Source organism: Crocuta crocuta, unplaced genomic scaffold (assembly GCF_008692635.1).
Source record: "Crocuta crocuta isolate KB4526 unplaced genomic scaffold, BGI_CrCroc_1.0 scaffold675, whole genome shotgun sequence".
Classification (NCBI taxonomy): domain Eukaryota; kingdom Metazoa; phylum Chordata; class Mammalia; order Carnivora; family Hyaenidae; genus Crocuta; species Crocuta crocuta.
Genome location: NW_027528796.1, coordinates 545,176 through 565,457, shown reverse-complemented (window position 1 = coordinate 565,457; position 20,282 = coordinate 545,176). Strand labels below are relative to the sequence as shown.

At 51.9% G+C, this 20,282-nt stretch overlaps 1 protein-coding gene across 3 annotated transcripts in view; it reads right to left on the bottom strand.

Annotated features, from left to right (window-relative positions):
• LSS (lanosterol synthase) overlaps window positions 1-20,282 on the bottom strand; it is a 44,380-nt gene that overhangs the window by 19,347 nt on the left and 4,751 nt on the right. For all 3 annotated transcript variants that reach the window (XM_077755383.1, XM_077755382.1, XM_077755384.1), the window contains exons 5-17: window positions 19,218-19,339; window positions 17,738-17,834; window positions 15,224-15,359; window positions 14,804-14,912; window positions 14,145-14,263; window positions 12,837-12,934; window positions 12,310-12,337; window positions 10,533-10,589; window positions 9,812-9,883; window positions 9,427-9,477; window positions 8,744-8,893; window positions 8,101-8,197; window positions 7,165-7,270 (exon numbers count right to left, since the gene is read on the bottom strand). In XM_077755383.1, coding sequence (XP_077611509.1) covers window positions 7,165-7,270; window positions 8,101-8,197; window positions 8,744-8,893; window positions 9,427-9,477; window positions 9,812-9,883; window positions 10,533-10,589; window positions 12,310-12,337; window positions 12,837-12,934; window positions 14,145-14,263; window positions 14,804-14,912; window positions 15,224-15,359; window positions 17,738-17,834; window positions 19,218-19,339 — 1,242 coding nt within the window. The remainder of the gene's footprint in view (window positions 1-7,164; window positions 7,271-8,100; window positions 8,198-8,743; window positions 8,894-9,426; window positions 9,478-9,811; window positions 9,884-10,532; window positions 10,590-12,309; window positions 12,338-12,836; window positions 12,935-14,144; window positions 14,264-14,803; window positions 14,913-15,223; window positions 15,360-17,737; window positions 17,835-19,217; window positions 19,340-20,282) is intronic.

Sequence of the window (20,282 nt, the reverse complement as noted above, 5' to 3'; positions counted from 1 at the left end):
TGGGTGGCTCAGTCAGTTAAGCATCCAGCTTCGGCTCAGCTCGTGATCTCACATTTCATGAGTTTGGGCTCCGCACTGGGATCTGTGCTGACAGCTCGGAGCCTGGAGCTGCTTCAGATTCTGTGTCTCCCTCTCTCTCTGCCCCTCCCCTGCTCATGCTCTGTCTCTTAAAAAATAAATAAAAACATTTAAAAAAAGAAAAAGGGAAGAAACTTAAATGTATATCACTAAGTGAAAGAAACAAATTAACCGTGACAATCTGGAAAAGGCCAAACTATAGTGATTGCCGGAGTTGGAGGGAAGGGGAAGGATGAATGGGCACAGAAAATTTTAGGAGCAGTGAGATGTTTCTATATGATAATGATGAACCCATGTGTTAGAGATGTGTCACAGCCCATGGAATGTGCAACACAAAGAGTGAACCTGAATGTAAACCATGGACTTTGGATAATAACACTGTATCCGTATTGGTTCATCAATTGTAAAATAAGGAACCAATTTATGCAAGATGGGGTAGGCGGTGGAAGGGAGAGTGGTAAACAGGAAGCCTCCACTCAATTTTCCCGCAAACCTAAAACTGCTCTATAAGATAAAGTGCATCAAATTTTTAAGTTCAGCAAATTGTCTAGCTATAAGATCAGTATCAAAAATCAAGTGCAGAGGACTCTGGGAAGGTGGCAGAGCAGGAAGCCCTAGGAACCTGTCTCCCACCGGGGCACCAGCTGTACCGGCAGCACCTCGTCTGCTGTAAGTCTGTCCGAGACTTGCAGCTTCCAGGGTGCTGTCTGGAGGGTCAATTGTAGCTCTCAGCACGGCAGCTGCTACACATCTCCCAACCCCAGCGCTTGGCAGCTGGTGTGCACCTACTCCTGGAGCAGCTTACACAGAGCTTACGGCACCTGGGTGGACAAAAAAGACCCTGTCTTCCAAATATTGAGCACTTGTGCTCTGATTGCTGCTTCTGATCAGACACTGCTGCACCTCCCCCTCTGGCTAAAACGTGGAAGCAACCCAAGTGTCTATCAACAGATGAATGGACAAGTAACATGTGGCCTATCTATACAATGGAATATTATCCAGCCTTAAAAAGGAACTTTGGGCACAAATCATAACATGGGTGAACGTTGAGGTCATTATGCTCAGTGAAATAAGCCTGTTGGGTAAAGTCATCAAAAAGGCATGACTCCCAGCTGACCGGTAAGCTGGACCTTGGCACTTGGGAGGCTCCTCACTGCCTCCCGTGTCCTGGGGATGTGGATTCCACTTGCCTTTCTGGCTACAAGAGGCTGCTCCAAGGACACAGCCTGGAGGTGGTGATGTGGTGCTGAGAACTTCTGCAAGGTAGACAGCACAGAGCCCAGGTAGGGCCTCTTTATAAACGTCTACGATCTGGTGGGAGCCTGTGAGGATCCATTCACCTTTCTGCTGCCAAGACACATCTTTGCTTATTAAAACTGCTCCGAACTATCTGCAGGGGACTGTCTTTTTCTTTGGTCTTTCCCTGCCCTCCATTCAAAAGGCAAGTTTCAGGTTACATGTGGGAAGCTCTCAACGGGGGTATGACCAACAGACCCAGGCACATGAAAACAATATTACAGGATTCCACTTACATGAGGTACCAAGACCATAGACAGAAAAAACTACGTGGACTGCCAGGGACTGGGAGCAGCAGAGATGAGGAAATAAAGCTAACAGGTATAGAGCTTTGATTTTGTAAGAGAAGAGAGTTATAGGGATAGAGGGTAGTAATGGCTACAGAACAGTGTGGATGTAATACTACTGAACTGTGTGCTTAAAAAATGATTAGAATGAGAGGGGCGTCTGGGCGGCTCAGTCGGTTGAGCGTCTGACTTCAGCTGAGGTCATGATCTCATGGTGCGTGGGTTCAAGCCCCACGTCAGACTCTGTGCTGACAGCTCAGAGCCTGGAGCCTGCTTCAGATTCTATGTCTCCCTCTCTCTCTGCCCCTCTCATGCTCATGCTCTGTCTCTCTCTGTCTCTCAATAAAAAATACACATTAAAAAAACTTTAAAAGCAATAATAATAAAAAATAAACATTAAAAAATAATTTTAAGGGGCGCCTGGGTGGCTTAGTCGGTTAAGCGTCCGACTTTCGCTTAGGTCATGATCTTGCGATTCGTGGGTTCGAGCCCCGCGTCGGGCTCTGTGCTGACTGCCAGCTCAGAGCCTGGAGCCTATTTCAGAGTCTGTGTCTCCCTCTCTCTCTGACCCTCCCCTGCTCACGCTGTCTCTCTCTCTCTCTCCTAGAAATAAATAAAAATATTAAAAAAAAAAAAATTTTAAAAAGACAAAAATAAAAATGATTAAGATGATAAATTTTATGTTAGGTGTATTTTAACACAATAAAAAAAGAAAAAAGTCAATAGCATAAGAACCCATGACTCCACATTAATAAGTAAATAAACAGGGGCAAAGCGAATAGTAGAACACCATCCAATACATATGGAAGAAATGGCAATTTTGTAGCCATCATATAAATAATTGATTCGGGCAAGAATCATCGTCAGATGATAAAACAGGTAGAAGTTTGATGAGAAATGGATCACCTACATAATCTAACACTTTCTCCCATAAGAAAAAAACAGCAAGTTCACAGTGGAGAAAACAAGGGGTCATCACCTCAATCACGGGGTCCATGTTGATGTGCACTTCCTGGTGTCATGCACTAAGAAGTCCTCATCACTTTTGTAATATTCCTGACAAAAACACATAATTTTATAACCTGAATCTAATTATGGGGAAACACCAGAAAAACACATGTTGAGGATATCCTACAAAAACTTGTCATGTGCCTTAAAAATGTCAGTTGTCAACCCCAAGGAGACACGAAAGGATTGTTCCAGGGAGGGAGAGACTAACAGCCGGCAGCTCAGTTCAGTGACCCCGGGGTAAATCTTGAGGGAAGAGTTTGCTATAAAAGCAACTAGCGCAATTTAAATAAGTTCTGCAGATCATATTGATGTTAATATTGTACAGTGTTAATACTGTGACTCCTATTTCCAGAAGAGAATATCCTTGTTAAGAAATACTACAGTACTGGGGTGCCTGCGTGGCTCAGTCGGGTAAGCATCTGACTCTTGATTTTGGCTCAGGTCATGATCTTGCAGTTCTGAGATCAAGCCCCAGATCTTACTCTTCACCCTGCTTAGGATTCTCATTCTCTCTCTCTCTGCCCCTCCCCTGTGCTCTCTCTCCCCCTCTCAAAATAAATAAATAAACTTAAAAAAAAAACAACCAACAAAGAAAGAAATGCTAAAGAATTTAGGGATTAAGGCACATCACATTTGCACCTTACCGTAAAATGACTTTGGAAAAAATATACATGGAAGGAACACAATGAAGCAAATGTGAAATGTTAACAGTTGAAGAATGTTGGTAAGAGATAAACAGGAGAGCCTTTTACTACAAGTATAACTTTCCTGTAAGCTTGAAATTAAGAGAGAATTTCAAGTCAAGGCAGTAAAAATGGAATGTTCCATATATGTAGTGTCAGAGTACTTGGCTACTTCAAACTCTCTCTTTTTTTTTTTTTTAAATGTTTTATTTATTTCTAGGAGAGAGAGAGAGAGACAGCGTGAGCAGGGGAGGGTCAGAGAGAGAGGGAGTCACAGACTGAAACAGGCTCCAGGCTCTGAGCTGGCAGTCAGCACAGAGCCCGACGCGGGGCTCGAACCCACGAACCGCGAGATCATGACCTGAGCGAAAGTCGGACGCTCAACCGACTAAGCCACCCAGGCGCCCCTCAAACTTTCTCTCTAAAACTCCCCCAGATAAATTTAAAAATTTTAGTATAATTAATACATTTATTTAAGTGCTTCTGTCAAACTGGCAAGAGAGCGAAACCGTCTGGAACTTTACACAGTAACCACAGTCACACTGTGCTTCCCACACTGTTGCCCCCACACCACTGTCCCCTTGGGTGGGGGATCCCAGNGCAAAGATCTCCCCACACAGGCTGACCCCAAAACCATGTGACTCTGGGGAAAAATAACGGTCCCAGATAAAGATTTAACAAGAGGGAAGCCACTAATTAAGGTTAAAATGGGTTAAAAAGCCAAAAAGTGACAATGAAAATTTAGAAATAACCAAGACACTGGGGGCCACTAAAACACTCGAAAACCTGCAACCGTCAGGACCCCTGCAGGAGGAGAATGCAACCTGTCACGGACAGTGGTCCCCTGCTCTCAGACACCTCGCCAGCACCAACGGACCCAGCTCTGTAGGATCCATGGCAGCACAGAGATCAAGCAATCCTAACAGATTCCTCCCAGCAGTGATGAGCGTCTCGCTTCTGCTTTCTCCAGGATTCCTCCAAGGGGCACACTTTACTGTTTTTTAGAAAACTTCCTAAAAAGATGATCTACTAAAAAAGGTCAATTATATGAGAGTGTCACTCAGGACAAGCTGTGCCCAGAGGAAGGGACCAGAGATCACCCTTCAGCACAGCACACGGCTCGTGGACCCCCAAGCTCAGGTGACAAAACCACGACTAGATACAGCATCCCCCCAATGGCTGCACCACCTGCCAGGACAGAAGGAAACCGGCAAAACACAACTAGAAAATCCTCCAATTTTTTTGGAAATAAAGCCTCATACTCCTAAACAACTCCTGGCCAAAGAAGAAGTCACAATAGAAACAAAATAATTTTAACTGAATGATACACCAAGACTTACTGTATCTTAAGTGCACATTTAAAAAGAAAGCTGAAATCATTTTAGTATCCATCTAAGTTAGAAAAAAGAAAGTAGAAAGAAAATAATAAAGAGCAAAAATTGGTGAAACCAAAACAAACACCAAATAAATAAACATGATAGAATCAAAGACATGGTTCTTTGAAAAGACCAGTGAGATTGGCAAGCAGCCAACGTCAGGAAGGAAATGAGGACATCAGCGGCGAGGCAACTGTCAAGCACTGTGGGCCAGCTCTGTGCTGAGCCATAGAAAATGGAGCTAAAATGGGAAAATCCCCCAAACCGATAGAAACACAGACAAAAGGAAATCTGTACAGTCCTATAACAAGAAACATGTAAATAAAAACTTAACCCTTTCCCTCAAAGGAAACTCCAGGCCCAAATGGAACCTCCAAACACTTGAGGCAGAAATAGCACAAAGCTGGGGCACCTGGGTGGCTCAGTCGGTTGAGCTTCCGACTTCGGCTCAGGTCATGATCTCACAGTTCGTGGGTTCGAGCCCCACGTCAGGCTCTGTGCTGACAGCTCAGAGCCTGGAGCCTGTTTCGGATTCTGCATCTCCCTCTCTCTCTGACCCTCCCCTGCTCATGCTGCGCCTCTCTCTCTGTGTCTCAGAAATAAATAAAACATTAAAAAAAAAAAAAAAAAGAAATAGCAGAAACCTCACAAACTCTTCCAGAAAATTTAAAAAGAAAATATACTTTCTAACTCCTCTCATGAGTCCTGCATTACTTTCTTGGGAGAGCTTGACAAACACATTGAAGGGAAATAGCAGACTGGTTTCTCTATAACCACGGTTGTAAAAATCCTTTCAAAAGTACTTTTTTAACTGAATCCAGCGATATCTAAAAAGGAAAGCACATGACCCAACTTGAGTCTATACCAGCTTTGCTGTGAAGCAGGAAATAATGAGGTCACACTGGGGTGAAGGGGGATCTACAAAGTGAACGAACGTACCCCACAACACAGTGAGTCCACTCCTAAGCACGTGTCCTCAAGAAAGGGGTATCCTGAGCCCCAAAAGACAGGTACAGAGTGTTCATGGCAAGATGATTCACAGAAACCCACTGAAAGGCCCCCAAGGATCCAAGACAAACCAACGGAGAGATGAAGTGTGGCATCTACACTGAACAGACACGCTGCTGCTTGGCAACCATCAGGCTGGGCCTTACAAGCACTAAGTCACGTGGAAGAGCCAGGCACATGAGTCTGGTTGTGGGACTGATTCCCCGAGTGTGGGATTAGAGCAGCCCGAGAACCAGGATGGCTGCTTCTGGTAACATCTATGTGCCCACTTCATAATCCATTAGGCACCACACATAAAGAGCTGTGCACCTCTCTGCACATGTGCCAGACATCAACAGGACACGCTTATTTAAAAACTACCATTTATGTGAACATAGGTGGAGTTGGAGGTATAGATCTTTTTGACCTTCATTAAGATGTTTCATTTTCGTGTTACAGCTGTGCCACTCTGAGTCCTCAATACACATATTTGATATAGAACTGACCTCAGAACACTGATTCCACTTGTATGCAGATTTTTCTCGATAAATATCATACTGCACTGTAAATATATTTCCTCTTCCTTATTATTTTCTTTGATTTAGTCTTCTCTAGCTTATTTTATTGTAAAAACACAGTATATATAACACACAATATACAAAAAATATATTAATCAACTACTTATGTTATCAGTAAGGTTTCCAGTCAACAAAAGACTATCAGTAAAGTTTTTGGAGAATCAGAAGTTAAATGCAGGTTTATGGGGCACCTGGGTGGTTCAATCAGTCGACTGAGCATCTGAATTCAGCTCAGGTCATGATCTCAATGTTTGTGGGTTTGAGCCTGCTTTAGATTCTGTGTCTCCCTCTCTTTCTGCCCCTCCCCTGCTTGCTAGCTATCTCTCTCTCAAAAATAAATAAACATTAAAAAATTTATTTATTTCAAAACTTTTTTTAATATTTACTAACTTTTGAGAGACAGAGTATGAGTGGGGAAGGGGCAGACAGAGAGGGAGACACAGAATCTGGAGTAGGTTTCAGGCTCTGAGCTGTCAGCACAGAGCCAACAGGGGCCTTGAACCCATGAACAATGAGATCACGACCTGAGCTGAGGCTGGACACTTAACCAACAGAGTCATCCGGGCACTGCCCCATCCCCTGCCCAAAAAATTTTTTTTTTGGTTACACGCAGATTTACAACTGCACAGGGGTTTGGCACTCCTAACCCCAACGTTGTTCAGTTCAAGGGTCAGCTGTACTTCAGGGCATACAACTGGACTCAGGAACACTGGAAATCCCTTCTGTTATTAAATGAGTTTTAATCCACAGAGTTCCCTTCCTACAGTGAGCCACCCACCCCAGCAACAACATGCTCTGTGTCCTCTGTGGCAGCATCTCAGCTCCTGGCTCCTGAGATGGTGGCACCCTATGCCAAGACCACCCTTACCGGATCTCCCTTGCCCTGTGGTCCGGGAAACGCTCATGGAAAAGTTTCAGTGCCTGCATCACAGCCGAGGTGCACTCCACATACGTGTAGTCGATCATGATGTCCCCTGGGAGAGGGAAGGAAAATTTGATGTATATGAGCTTCACGTGTCACACAATTTAGCAACTCAGACCACAGCACGAAGAACGAGAAGGTCATAACATGCAGACCTATGTGGAACATCCAGAGCCTGATGGTCCTCCAGAGGAACAAGGGAAGAGCCCCCAGTGACTGGCCCGGGAGACATGGTCACTAGGTGGGAGAGTGACCCGGAGTCCTGTCTGGCTACAGGACAGCTAAGCCAGTGGTGGGGGAAAGGAGAGGGGTACAAGGCAGAGCTGTGCCCCACCCCCCAACCAGACCACATTTAATAATTACAGGAGCAAGACAGAGACCTGCAAGTAGGGCACAGGGGCGTTTGCAAGGGCAAACTCAGGTGAAGGCACTCAGGTAGAGCGACTGCCCTTGCAGACCGGAACCACGTGCACAGCAGGGAGGACACAGGACCTAGGGGTCCCTACCGACACCCTCCTGCCAGGTGCCTGAGCTCTGTGAAAAGCACACAGGACACAGGGTGGTTTCCACAGAGGATGAAAAACAGCAGGAGGCAGCCCAGGCTCAAGCCAGAGAACCAGGTGACTCCTCCGCCAACCTCCGAGAAACAAAACCACAGCGTTTCCATCTACAACCACAGGCACTATGGCCACCTTTGGAGTTCAAGGAGCACAGAACATTCCAGTGTTTAGAGAGTGCTCTTTAAAGGATCCACCTTCATCTGCCAACACCTTTGTTGGCACTGCTCCTGGCCTGGGGAACTCTGGGCTCTGATTGGTGAGTGCATCTCAGGGTGTGCAGGGCCCCTGGGTCTGCGTACCACCTGGCTGGCCGACCACTCACCAAAGACCTCTGAGGGGTTCAGCAGCTCCAGCAAGTACCCTCCACGCCTAGTCTCGTAGGTGGCAAACCCTCCATCAGAATTTCTCATGTTCAGCAACTAAAACCAGAGAGAGGGCATCCTGAGAGTTTACCCATGCGCGTAAGCAGGCAGTGAGCCCACAAGGTGTGGCGGATCTTTCTAGAAACACCCAAGGCTAAGACGAAGGGATCAGGGATGGGGAATGGGGACCAGTTCTCACGTTAAACCAAGACCCTTGGTACCTAGAGGAGTGGGCCACAACTTTATCAAGCTTGCTCTACAAGCTGGGACCCTGACATGCACCTGCTTATCCATTTATAAGTCACATATGTGCTGCCAAGCCACACGATCTCCGTTGTAAAACACACAGAGAGTGGGCGTACTGAAAGGGTTTTGCACAAAAACAAATATAAGTTCTCATCTTTCTGCAAATACTCAGTGGAGAACACCAGCCCTCCTGAAGGCGGCCCCTGGGAGCAGCCAGATCGGCGAGCCTCCAGCACGGGGCTCACGGCTTCCCAAACACAAATGTCGTCAGCAGACGTGCCCCTCTGAGCTTGCAGTCTGACCCTGGGGATTCGAGGACAAGCCACGGGAAGTGCAGCTCCTGCACAGCAGCCTCACCACAGCAACGGCATCGTAGAGACGTTCTTGTGCGACATGCTTGGTGATAAAAGGACACTCTTCCTGCAGGAGAAGGATGGACTTCAAGGCCTCAGCTGTGCAGTCAGAAACAACCCAGCCGCAATCCAGCGTGCTGAAGGGGAAGCCGCCCTAGAAAGCGTGGGGCCAGTCATGGCCAGGGCACAGGGCTGAGCCCGCACCCAGGTCTTCAGGACCACCCGAGGTGATGGCACCTTCCTCACCCAGGCAGAGCCCTGGCCACCATAAAGGTGCAGCCGCAGCCCTACACTGCACATATGTGGACAGCCCCTCAGACCTGCTGTGAGAAGGCATGCCCCGTGTCCACACTCGCACATACCCAGAGGAGCTGCCCTCCACCCTCTGCAGCTCCCCCATCGCCCTAATCCACCTTCGGACAGTGTATCTGCTGTCTTATAGCATCTCTGAGGCACAGATGTGTGTGTGCACACAGCACCTGATGTGGCAGCCCTGCATGGCTCACTACCCCATGTGCATGACTCCCCAGTCAGGGAAACCTTGAGTACGTTAGTGGAACCCCACACTGCGTCTATCAGAGCAAGAAGCCCCAGGAGACTGAGGGAAGAGCCCTCTCAAATAGCAAGGAATAGCTAACTGTGGCGGTCTCTTCTGGGGCGCAGGGTGTAGGACTGGGGCAAACATACCTTGCACATCTGGCGGTAGTACTTCTGGTAGTCAGGGGGGTTGTCTATGACCTGGGCAGCATCCACGGCACATATGCAGGAAACAGAGGAGGCCCATGTCACCATCAGATGCAGATACCAGAGCCAGCAGGGGATGCTACAGAACACGCAGGGACCCAGAGCCACCACCCTACTGCTCTCTCTACCGTCAGGGCCAAAGGCCCCCTTCAAGGCATCACCCTGTGGCCCATGGCCCGCCACTCCCATCCACTGTTGGGGAGACACGACCAGGGCACTACCCAGCACCGGAGAGGGCAGGCCAGGGTGTCAAGGCAGAGGCAAGGAGGCGGTACCTCTGCCTGAGGAAGCCTGACCACCCCCAGGAACAAGTCCGATCCGACCTCACCTGTGAGAGCCGGATAAACTCATGTGCCTCCTGCAGGGAAGACCAAAACTCGGACCTGTGTTGTGCCCCCGCCTGGAAGAGACAACGAGGCTAAGCCACTCGCTGACACAAGCCTGCGCAGGTGAAGTGGTTCCCAGACAATCCTGGTGACGTCTTGCCACTACTGGGAAACAGGAGCAAACGTACCAGAGTCTCAGGCTCTGGATTCTGCTGACGAGTCAGAAAGGTGTGATGGAGAAATGAAGGAGGCAGAAGAGACAGTCCACACCACATCCGGCTGACCCCAGCCCGTGTCTAGAGGACCCCTGCCCTATCTAAAGCAGACCCCACGTGGCCCAGACCACTCTTCAAGGTTCTCCAGAATGTCACCACTCTCAATCCCACCAGCACAAAAACACATTCTGGTTTCCCTCTAGCATGTGCTCAGAGGTATCTGTAATGAACAATCTGAATGTTGAGAAAATCCTAGAGCCCACTCTCCCTGCCAGAAGCTTCCTGCCCTGTCTCCCCAGGAACAGACCTTACAGGTTCCCTGCTCCTGAAGCCTGCCAGCCGGCCTACCAAGGCAAGATCACTGCCTCAGCGGGACCATCGCCGGAGGCCTTGGAGTCCAGGTGGACAAAGAGTCAGGGCAGTGGGTGCCACGTCCACACTGGGCGCAGGGGTGGGCACCTAGGAAGGTCAGTTGGAGGCTGAAAAACAAGGAGGCAGAACCACTTACCTCTAGAAGAGCCTGGATGGAGAACGAGGTGTCCCACACCTGTGAGCCATTGGTGCCCTGCACGCAAGCACAAGCCATTAGAACAGCAGCTGCAGCTCCCTCACCCACCTATCATCGCCCAGGATCCCCTGGGCACCTAGGGGGCCGAGGAGTCTGAGGGCTTGCAACAGCTCCTGCTAAGTGGTGGGAGCCCAGCCAACTCCTGACCCTAGGCTCCGTGTTCTGTGCACCCCTCGACGCCCATGAGGGTCAGAGAGGGGCTGTCCCTGCAGACAGGTGAGAGTCCGGCAGCCCCATCTGCCTTCACCAGGCCACCAGTTGGGACAGAACCCTCTAAAGGCACTTCCAGTATCTGGACAACCACTGCCTGTGACCTCCACTGCCCCAATACCCAATGACAGGCTTTTGCCCCAATCACAACGATTACCAGAAACACCCCCTTACTTCTGAGGACGCCTAGAGATGGTGGGGCCTGGCTGAGGCCTCAACAGAGTTGGGAAGGCCCCCTTCAAATCCTACCCTGAGAGCCTAGTTCACTGGTCAACACTCTGGCCCCACCTGAATGCCAGTGGCCAAATCCCAGTGACACCAAGATAGATGGTGACAGACACTTGGATAATAGGGACAAGTATGGCAATGCCAAAGCCCAGACCAATTGGTGGCACTGAGGGGGCAACAGAAACCATGGCCTTGCAGGATAATATGTAGGAAGGACACCTGCCACCAGGAAAGCCTCCTGTGGCCAAAAGAAACCTGAACTGGATCAAGCCTCGGGGTCTAACCACCAGTTGCAGGAAATACAGGGCACAGAGGAAACAACCAGTCAGATCCAGGAGGAGGACGCTCTAGGAACCAATCAGTCATACAGGAAGGATTGGCAAGCACCCAGGAGACCACTGGACAAAAGTGGCTTTGAGGACCAGCCACCTGGCTCAAACCCTGATGCCAACAAACCTGCCACAAAACCAAACTAGAGACTGTCATCAACCCTGTAAGGCAACAGCACAATGATTTTGCAAGAACAAATTAAGCTCAGAAGCTCGAGGAGTCAGAGGGGATGGAGAGCCCAGACAGGGGCTCATCACCTGCCTCCACTGGCGTGTACGAGTCAGGGAGCAGGGAGTGAGGCAAGGACACCGAGGTGAGCTCTGTACTAGGCCGTGCTGGGACCATGTGTACCCGTCCCAAGGGCCCGTGGCCTATCTGACCCGAGATCACTGCTGGAGGCTCTGTGTTTCCATACTCAGCCAGGTAGGTGATAGTATACACTGTCACCAAAACTCCCACAGGGTAACGCAACGGTTCCCAGGCTCACCGCTCTCAGATCAGCCCCAGCCACATTGCGACCAGACACCTCCACACACAGGAAATGAGCCAGGGAGAGAGGTGGTGGCAGAACACCATCTACGATAAACAGCACGAAGAATGGAGCAGCGGGCATAGAGGAGGGCCCTGCGGGAGCGCATCTCAGCCAGGGGCGTGAGGACATAGGGCCGGGGCGTGAAGCACAGGCTCCCCTCCTGCCTGACGCCTGCCTCCCACAGGGGAGCTGCAGACCCTCGGCCCTCCCGCAGCCCTCAGGGCCTGTCAGCACCCCTGCCACATGGCATACACCCAGGAGGCGCCCCTGCTGTCTCCGCAGACGCAGACTGGGGATACCAGCAGCCGCTCAGCACATGCTGCCAGAACTCACTGTGAAGACTTACTGAATCTTAACAGACCTAAAGAGCAGGAGAGGTTGAAAAGAAGCAACTGGCCATGGCCTTATAGCCTTTACCTGCATTTTCATGCCATCGAGGCCCAGCCTGTGAAGACAACAAAAGCCCAGGTCAGGAAGTAGAGGGGAAAGAGCTGAAGTCAAGCGGCCACCCAGAGCCCGGCTCACCCCACTTATGGTGGCAGACCCACCCGGCTGCCAGAGGGAAGAGAGCCCCCTCGAATGCGGGACTCCCTGCCATGGGACACCCTGGGGCACACCCACCCACCGTGGTCCCAACTGCATTCAGTGACTGACCCGTTACTCTCACTGGCAAGGCCTTTATGACATTCAACAGAACCTGCCCCATGCACCCCCAGGCTTCCTAGCTCTACCTTCCCAAAGTACCAGAAGTTCCTGCCATGTAATGAATCTTTCAAATCAAAGATAACCCTCACCATCTTCCACAAACCCTGAAATTCCTGGTTCCAAATGTCACTATACATACATGGGATCTCCACGCCTACCATGGTGCCAGGGGCTCTCAGCCACGTGCATCAAGGACGGAGTGTGACACTGACCAGCCAGGCCCTTCCCAATGCACTCACCAGAGGAAATCAGGAATCCTGGAGATGTGCTCCTGGAAGGCAGGGGAATCTGGCCCGTCCACGTACCAGCGCACAAGCATGTTGATGGTTTTTGAGATCTGCAGGAGACACAGCTGAGTCAGGACCCTGCTCCAGACCCGCAGTGGCTCCCAAGCATGAGGCCCACAGCCCTAACGTGGGGCCCCAAGCACAGCCTCGCTCGGGGCCGGACCAGGCCTTCAACTCTAAGCAGAGCACTCACTGTTTACCAGGCAGTGAGTATTTTAAGAAATGTTTTGATTTATTTTTTAATGTTTATTTTTGAGAGAGAAAGTGCATGCGCGAGTGTGGGGGAGGGCTAGAGAGAGAAGGGGACAGAGTATTGGAAGCAGGCTCTGCGATAACAGCACAGAACCTGATGCAGGACTCAAACTGACAAACCACGAGATCATGACCTGAGCTGAAGTCAGATGCTCAACTGACTGAGCCAGCCAGGCGCCCCTGGAGAGAACGTTCTAAAGGCCCAAACCTCCCACTCTGGCATCTTGTAAGCAGTAAGTACTCTTCTCAAGTAGGTCAGACGTGCTTTACTCAGCGCTGAGCCGAAAGCCCACGAGAATCAAACTGCTGCTAAAGGGAACACGACTCCCTGCTCCGTCAAGGCAGCATAACCCACCAGGCTGCCAGAGGCCCCACAGAACACCAGGGAGCAGGCTGCAGAGTGGAGCTATGGGAGGCCACACCAACTGGACTTCCCCAGAAAGGCTGTGGCACGGCCCGCCAGGAGCCCCAAACCACGATGTCCCCCGCAGGTGTCACCTCACGGCTGTGAGGCAGCCCCCCAGCCCTGTACTGTCTGGGGTACGCCCGCCTCTGCCAAGCCCCACGGCCTCACGGTGCAAAGCCAGGTCGGGAGGCTGGAGGCTCAGAGGTGAGAGCTCCGAGTCACCAGGCACGGGCTGGAACCCAAGCGCCCCGGCACTCCAAACCCCACAGAACAAGGGCAGAAAACGAGTTCTGGGGGAGATGCTCAAGAAAGGACAGCATCCCTCCCAGCAGCCAGAGAGATCTTGACAGGAGGCCCCAGCAGGCTCACTGCACACACACGAGGTGACAGGGAGGGGAGGGAGTGCTAAGTGCAAGGCACAGGGGACAGATGGGGAGTTCTGTCTGCCAGGCTCTGCTGGGAGACCTCACCCCCAGGAAGACCCCCACTCCCAGCTCCAGAGACTGGCCGCAGGAAGGCCTTCTGCCCCAGCTCCTCACCCCACCAGGGCTGCAGTTGGGTGCCCACCCCAGGCCCAGACACCCCGCGGTGGGATCACTGACCGGGCCGATGCTAATGTACTTGGAGAAGCGGTCATCAGCCTCAATGTGCTCGTACAGCTTCTGGATGGCCTGCTGCCGCAGGCTGGTGCTGTGGTGGCCCTCGTACAGGTTGAGTAACACTGCAGGGAGCCAAGGGTGTCAGCACAGGGCAGCCCCTGGGGCCTTCCCCACCACCCTCCCTGACATCCCAGTGTGTCGCCCCGCCCTGCCCCCGATGCTGTGTTTAGGGTCCGCTCCCCCAAGTGGAACTGCCGCCCGGGTGCATCTCAGCACTGACTGGGGCAGGGACCCAGCTGCCACCCTAGGGCTCAGCATAGTAGACATGAGCAAGGTGACATCTGTGAGCAAGGGAACATGGCCCTTCCACAGATGGCACCCCACGCTGGGCCCCAGGCCACCAGGGTTCTCGCAGGAAGACGGGTCTGCCCTGAGGGAAGAAACGAGCATGCCCTCCAGGCCCGCAGCCTCCCATCCTCTCGTCCAGGAGCCCCAGCCCCAGGCCGGCTCCAGAGGCGAAGACAGGGCAGGCCTACTGGGCACACAGCACACGTGGTAGCGCTGGTCACCACAGGACCCAGACGACAGGCGGTGGGGAAGGGGAGGAGAGTCAGCATCACTTTAGGTATCGGAGGCCCACCAGCCCCTCAGGAAGCACCCACCGTACACCACACGGAGCAGCCAGCTGTGCGGGGTGTACAGATCGTCAGGGCTCACGTTGTCCCTCTGCGCCGGCCAGTCGATGCAAGCGTAGTCTTGCACGTAGAGCTCCTGGGGGGGAGGAGGGGGCAGCAGCACCTCAGCACCCCCTCTGCCCGCTCCCTTCTCAAGGGCACGCCTTAATGAACCTCTGCATCCCAAGCCCCATCTCAGTACCTGCTTCCCCAGGACACACTGCGGGCCAGGACTCTGCTCATAGATGCCTTGAGGCCATCCCAGCGTGCAAGCCCCTTTGGGAAGTCACTTAGGGTACGGGAAGGTGGATATGGGGCCCAGCCCTGCAGGGTCTCAAGCAAGCAGCCATGTGCAATCGGGACTCGAGGGTAACCCCATGCCTGGGGTCGCTGCCCAGGAATTCTTACCTGGCGGAGGCTCTGGACCAGTGGGTCCTCCTTAGCGCTCAGCCGGATGGCGTAGCAGTAGCTCATGGGCAGGTAGACCTGTCGGCAGTGGCACCAGAGTGTGGAGGGATGTGCAGGCATCCAGTCAGGAAATAGCCTGGGGAGGCGGCATGTCAGCAGGAGACCCTAGCCCCCGCCATCACCGCCACTACAGCCCCAGGCCTTTCCAAGGGTGGACTCAGGGCAGATGGCTGTGCCTGCCCCAAGTCACCATGTCACAGCCATGCTCCAGTGGGGTGCCGAGGGGCAGAGTCTGGAGGAGTGACAACCACTCCTCTCAGTTCAGCAGGACACATCCTAAAGCCAGGAGACTTGACTCCTAAACTTTAAGGACTGTCTGTGGGCTTCTCAGCTGGGACAAAGGTAACCACTAATGTAAAATGTTAATAGAGAAACAGGATGAAGAGTCTATAGGAATATTCTATTTTTTTAAAACTATTTTTATTTATTTCTAAGAGAGAGAGAGAGAGAGAGAGAGAGCGTGAGCAGGGGAGGGTCAGAGAGAGAGGGAGACACAAACTCCAAAACAGGCTCCAGGCTCGGAGCTGGCAGTCAGCACAAAGCCCGACGCGGGGCGCGAGCCCACGAACCGCGAGACCATGACCTGAGCGAAAGTCGGACGCTTAACCGACTAAGACACCCAGGCGCCCCAACAGGAATATTCTAAACTATCTTTGCAACTTTTCTGGAAATTGAAAACTATTACGAAATAAAACGTTTATCTAAAACCCTTTAGAACTGGCACATCTTCCCAAGGACTGAGGCTTTGAGTTACCTCTACCAAAACATTTTTGCCCAGACGGTTAGCCTGACTTCAACATACACAGTTCCGCCAGCTTCCCGGATAGGTGGGGACCCAGAGTATTTTCCCCACACTTTCCCTTCAAGCCTCCCGTCCTTGTGTGTGAGAGGTGTGGGCAGGCCCGACATGAGCTGGGCAGGTGCCTGCTTCTCCCACCAACCGTGTCTTCAGGCCACTTCCCTCACCCTCAAGGGCTTGTCCACGTACTTTAAAGAAGGTTATTTTATAGTCTCTCTGTAGCTGGTGGGTGCACATTCCTTTCACCCTCTACCCATCCTTCCAAAACCTGGAAAGACTGGCAGTGCCCTCACGGCCCAGCACTGCCTGCCAGGTCCACCATATAGAGGCACAGACGACAGTGCCCGGACACCAGCCTCTGACACCCATACGCCCTCCTGGCACTGTGCCCATTCCGTACACACCGGGCAGGCTCAGGGTGCAGCCGGCAAGCTGCAGTGAGCACTGCTGGCATGGCCCCCGAACGCCTCCCGCCTCCGCACAAGTGCAGGCCTTGGGGAGCAGTGCCCCTGCCTGCCTCACCTCACCAGCCCTCAAGGCTGCAGAGCCTGGGCCCCAGCACTTTCATCAGGACCCTTCCCTCGATGCCTGTCCTCCACCAAGGTCATCTAACACAAAAGCCCTCCAACCTCCCTGACAGCTTTCTGGGGGGCTGCGACGTCACTGATGTGCTCCCGGGAGCGAGCAGGGGCTCTAGCAGGGGGCTTACCTCCTAACGGGGACTCTGGAGGATCTACATGCACATGAATGTTCTCTGGGAAGACGCCCACAGCTTTCAGTAGATATTCGCAAAATGTGAATATCACTGATTTGAAGTATCACATAGTAAGCAATTAGTGGTGAGTTTGCTCAATATTTTTTAATGTTTATTTATTTTATTTTGAGAGAGGGGGAGGGCACGTACACAAGCTGGCAAGGGACAGAGATGGGGGAGAGAGAGAGAGAACAAGAATTCTAAGCAGGCTCCTAGGCTGTCAGCGCTGAGCCTGACATGGGGCTCAATCTCACAAACCAAACAGGGAGATCACGACTTAAGCTGAAATCAAGAGTCAGATGATCAAAATACTGAGCCACCCAGATGCCTCGATTTTGCTGAGTATTTAAACAGCATTGTAGTTCTGTTGTAACATGGAAATTCTTCTCTTTTAAAGATACACACTGAAGTGTTCATAGGTAAAGTATAATGGCGGGGATTAACTTTCTCATTCACCGGCAGAAAATGAAGGGACCAGAACAAACAGCACAGCACATGCCAGTGCTGAGGCTGGCGAGGGCTGCGTGGCCTGCTGCCTTCTTGTCCTACTTCTACAGATGCTCAAACGTCCTAACAAGACACAGGACAGCCACGTGCAACAATACCAGAGCTTCAAACTCCCCACACCACTGGTTCTCCCAGCCCCGCAGGGCCCCACCCACCTGCCACATGGCCCACCCCCACGCGGCCTCCCTCTGTCCTGCCCAGCTGGGAACCCCTTCCATCTGTCTGCGGGATTCAGCCAAGCAGGCCTCCACCAGGAGCCTAACACAGCCACGCTCCACAGAACGGACCCCCTCTTCATCTGGGTAATAGGCAGCAAGTGATCCAGGGCCCATCATGCAACTCAGCAAGGCACTAGCAACCCAACCACACATCAACCTCAGATGGACAAACATACCACATCTCCGGGAACAGAGTGTTGAGGCCTTCCCAGCTGTAAACATTCAGGACAGCCAACCAGAACTTCCCCCAGGAGGGGATGGACACAGCACCACCTGCGGAAGAGAAAAGGCCCAGATCATCTGCCTCTTACTATGAAGATTAGCTCCTCAGGAATCATTGTGCTGCTGCTTGCATGAAGTGAAGACAGTGCTAAGGATCTTCCAACCCCCGATGAGAAGCAGGTTCCAGAGCTGCTCAAGACTGCCCAACAGCACAGTTGCTGGGTGGAACCAGCAGCTTCCCCAGAATAAATGTGTCCGGTCAAGAGAGACATTCACAGCCTCCACCTGCAGGAAGGCAGCTACCTGGGCAGGCAAGGAGCCCAGATGCACGCAGCAGCCTGTTTCCACTCAGGCCTAGAGAAGGTGATGAGGGGAAGTGAGCACATACTCAGCTTTCTCCCTATGGGGGCCATACCCAGCTGGTTCCTCATCTGGGCCTCCCCACTTGGCAGACATGTCCAGACCCCAACACGGCATTCGGAGACACTCAAGGCCCCAAATTGCGACCAGTTCCAAAAGCACCAGGCCTAGGCACAGAAATACTGTCCACAACATGCTTCCCAATGAGGCCTCACCCCAAACCCAGGTGTGTGAAGTCAAACACCCACAAAGCTACTAGGCAATTCCTTCACCAGGCAAGGAACCAGAAAGCAGCCTGGAGGCTAATGACGAATTCACCATCAGAACAACACCCATGAAGGACACTGCAGGATCTCATTAGAATGCCCACCAAGAGGCTTACTCTGGCATGGTGGGTGAGGAAGAGTCGACTCCCACAGAAGCAACAACTGCAGTGCCGGATGAAGGCTAAGTAGGAGTTCCCGGGCAGCAGGGTGGGCGTGGGTCAGGAGGCCCGAGGCAAAGGAAGCACTACATACAGGGTCCCAAGGCAGGAAGGGGCCTCAAGGGGCCAACGGGAGGCCTCTGTGGGAGGACCGGCAGATCATGGAACATCCGTGAAAGACATGCGGGAGAGACCTCACCGGGCATGTAGAGCAGTAAGAGCCAGGGTGCCCCCCAGGGCTATAGTCTGTCACCTTCAGAGTCCAGAAGGGAGGGAGAGGCTCCGGCTGCTGGAAGCCCCACAGAGGGAGGGTGACTGTGGGGCTGAGAGCAGAGCCAGCTGCCTCCAGAAAGGCCGCTCCAGGTATACCCCTGCCAGCAGGCGCTCAAGGACTACTGGTTGAGTCTTTGCCAATGGATGAGACAAACGGGATTAGGCGCTTATCTTAGCTCCTTTTTGAAAAAAAAAAAAAACAAAAAAAAAAAACAAAAAAACAGGCTTTGTCCACCTCTTTCTGCTTTGATGGATCTGTTCACATGTTTTGCCCAGGATTTCAAGTGGAAGCCTATCTTTCTAGTTCTCATTTGCTAGACCTCATTATGCCCAGGTGATAGAGACCCTTAACCCAATGCATGCTGTGCCGGAGGTACCTTTCTTGTGAAGAATGTTCCGGGCTCGTACCAAGTCAGGATCGTCAGGGCCAACACCCAGAATTCTCAGAGACACATAGTTGAGCACAGTCCCAAACATCGTGGACTTGCCCTCCACGTGCCTAGGGGAGCAAGAGACGGAGTAAGAGAATGCCATGTTTCATTACTTGTAAGAAATTAAGCAAGGCTTTCAGCAAAATTTCCTCAGAAAATCAAAACTACTAAATTACTTTACACTGATGCAACATGACAACATAATAAACACCCAGAACAGCCATTCTCCAGTAAGAATTCAAGTGCCTCCTGTAACTGAACGCTTCCACAACTGCCTGTGCAGGACCTGCCTGTCTCCTCGGCTTCCTTCTCGTGCCTGAATCAACATGGCCAGTCCCAGGGCACAAACCCAGCTAAGGCTCCTTCTTCACTACAGCACACAGAACAAGCACCAGAGGCAACGTGTTAGGGCAGGCCGAGACCTTGTGTCTGTCCAAGGGCACTAGTGACACCTAAACATCCGCCAAGATGCACTGGGACCTGCAGGCCCGCCCGAGAGCCAAGGCCTTAAGCTTGAGGCCCACAACTCTGTCAAGGGATGAAGAGAGGCTGGGCCATCCTCCAAGAATTCTAATGGAGAATCCCTGTGGTGTGGATTTAGCCCCCAGAAGGAACCCCACCCCTGGGTGTAGAATAAAGGGCAACAGAACCCATGACCAGGGTGGACAGGGCAGTTGACCACCTCAGGGGAAGGCCCTGCTCCCAGAGTGAGCTAGGTGTCAGAAGGGCACACTGAGACCTGGGGAGGGTTACCTGGCCCCCTTGACTCTACCTGCTGCCATCCCAGGGTCCAGAACAATTTCCTTATTCCTTAACAATAACAGCTAGGTGGCTTTCTGCGGGGCGTGGGTCTCAAGAGCCTGTCAACCAGTCATAAAGTCCAGGTATGACACAAGCTGTGAAACCAATGCCCAGAAAGGGAGCAGCCACCCATTGTGAGACCCCTGGGAAACCAGAGTTCAGCACGCACACAGCATCCAGCCAACCTCCCTCCTCCCGGGTTCTCAACCT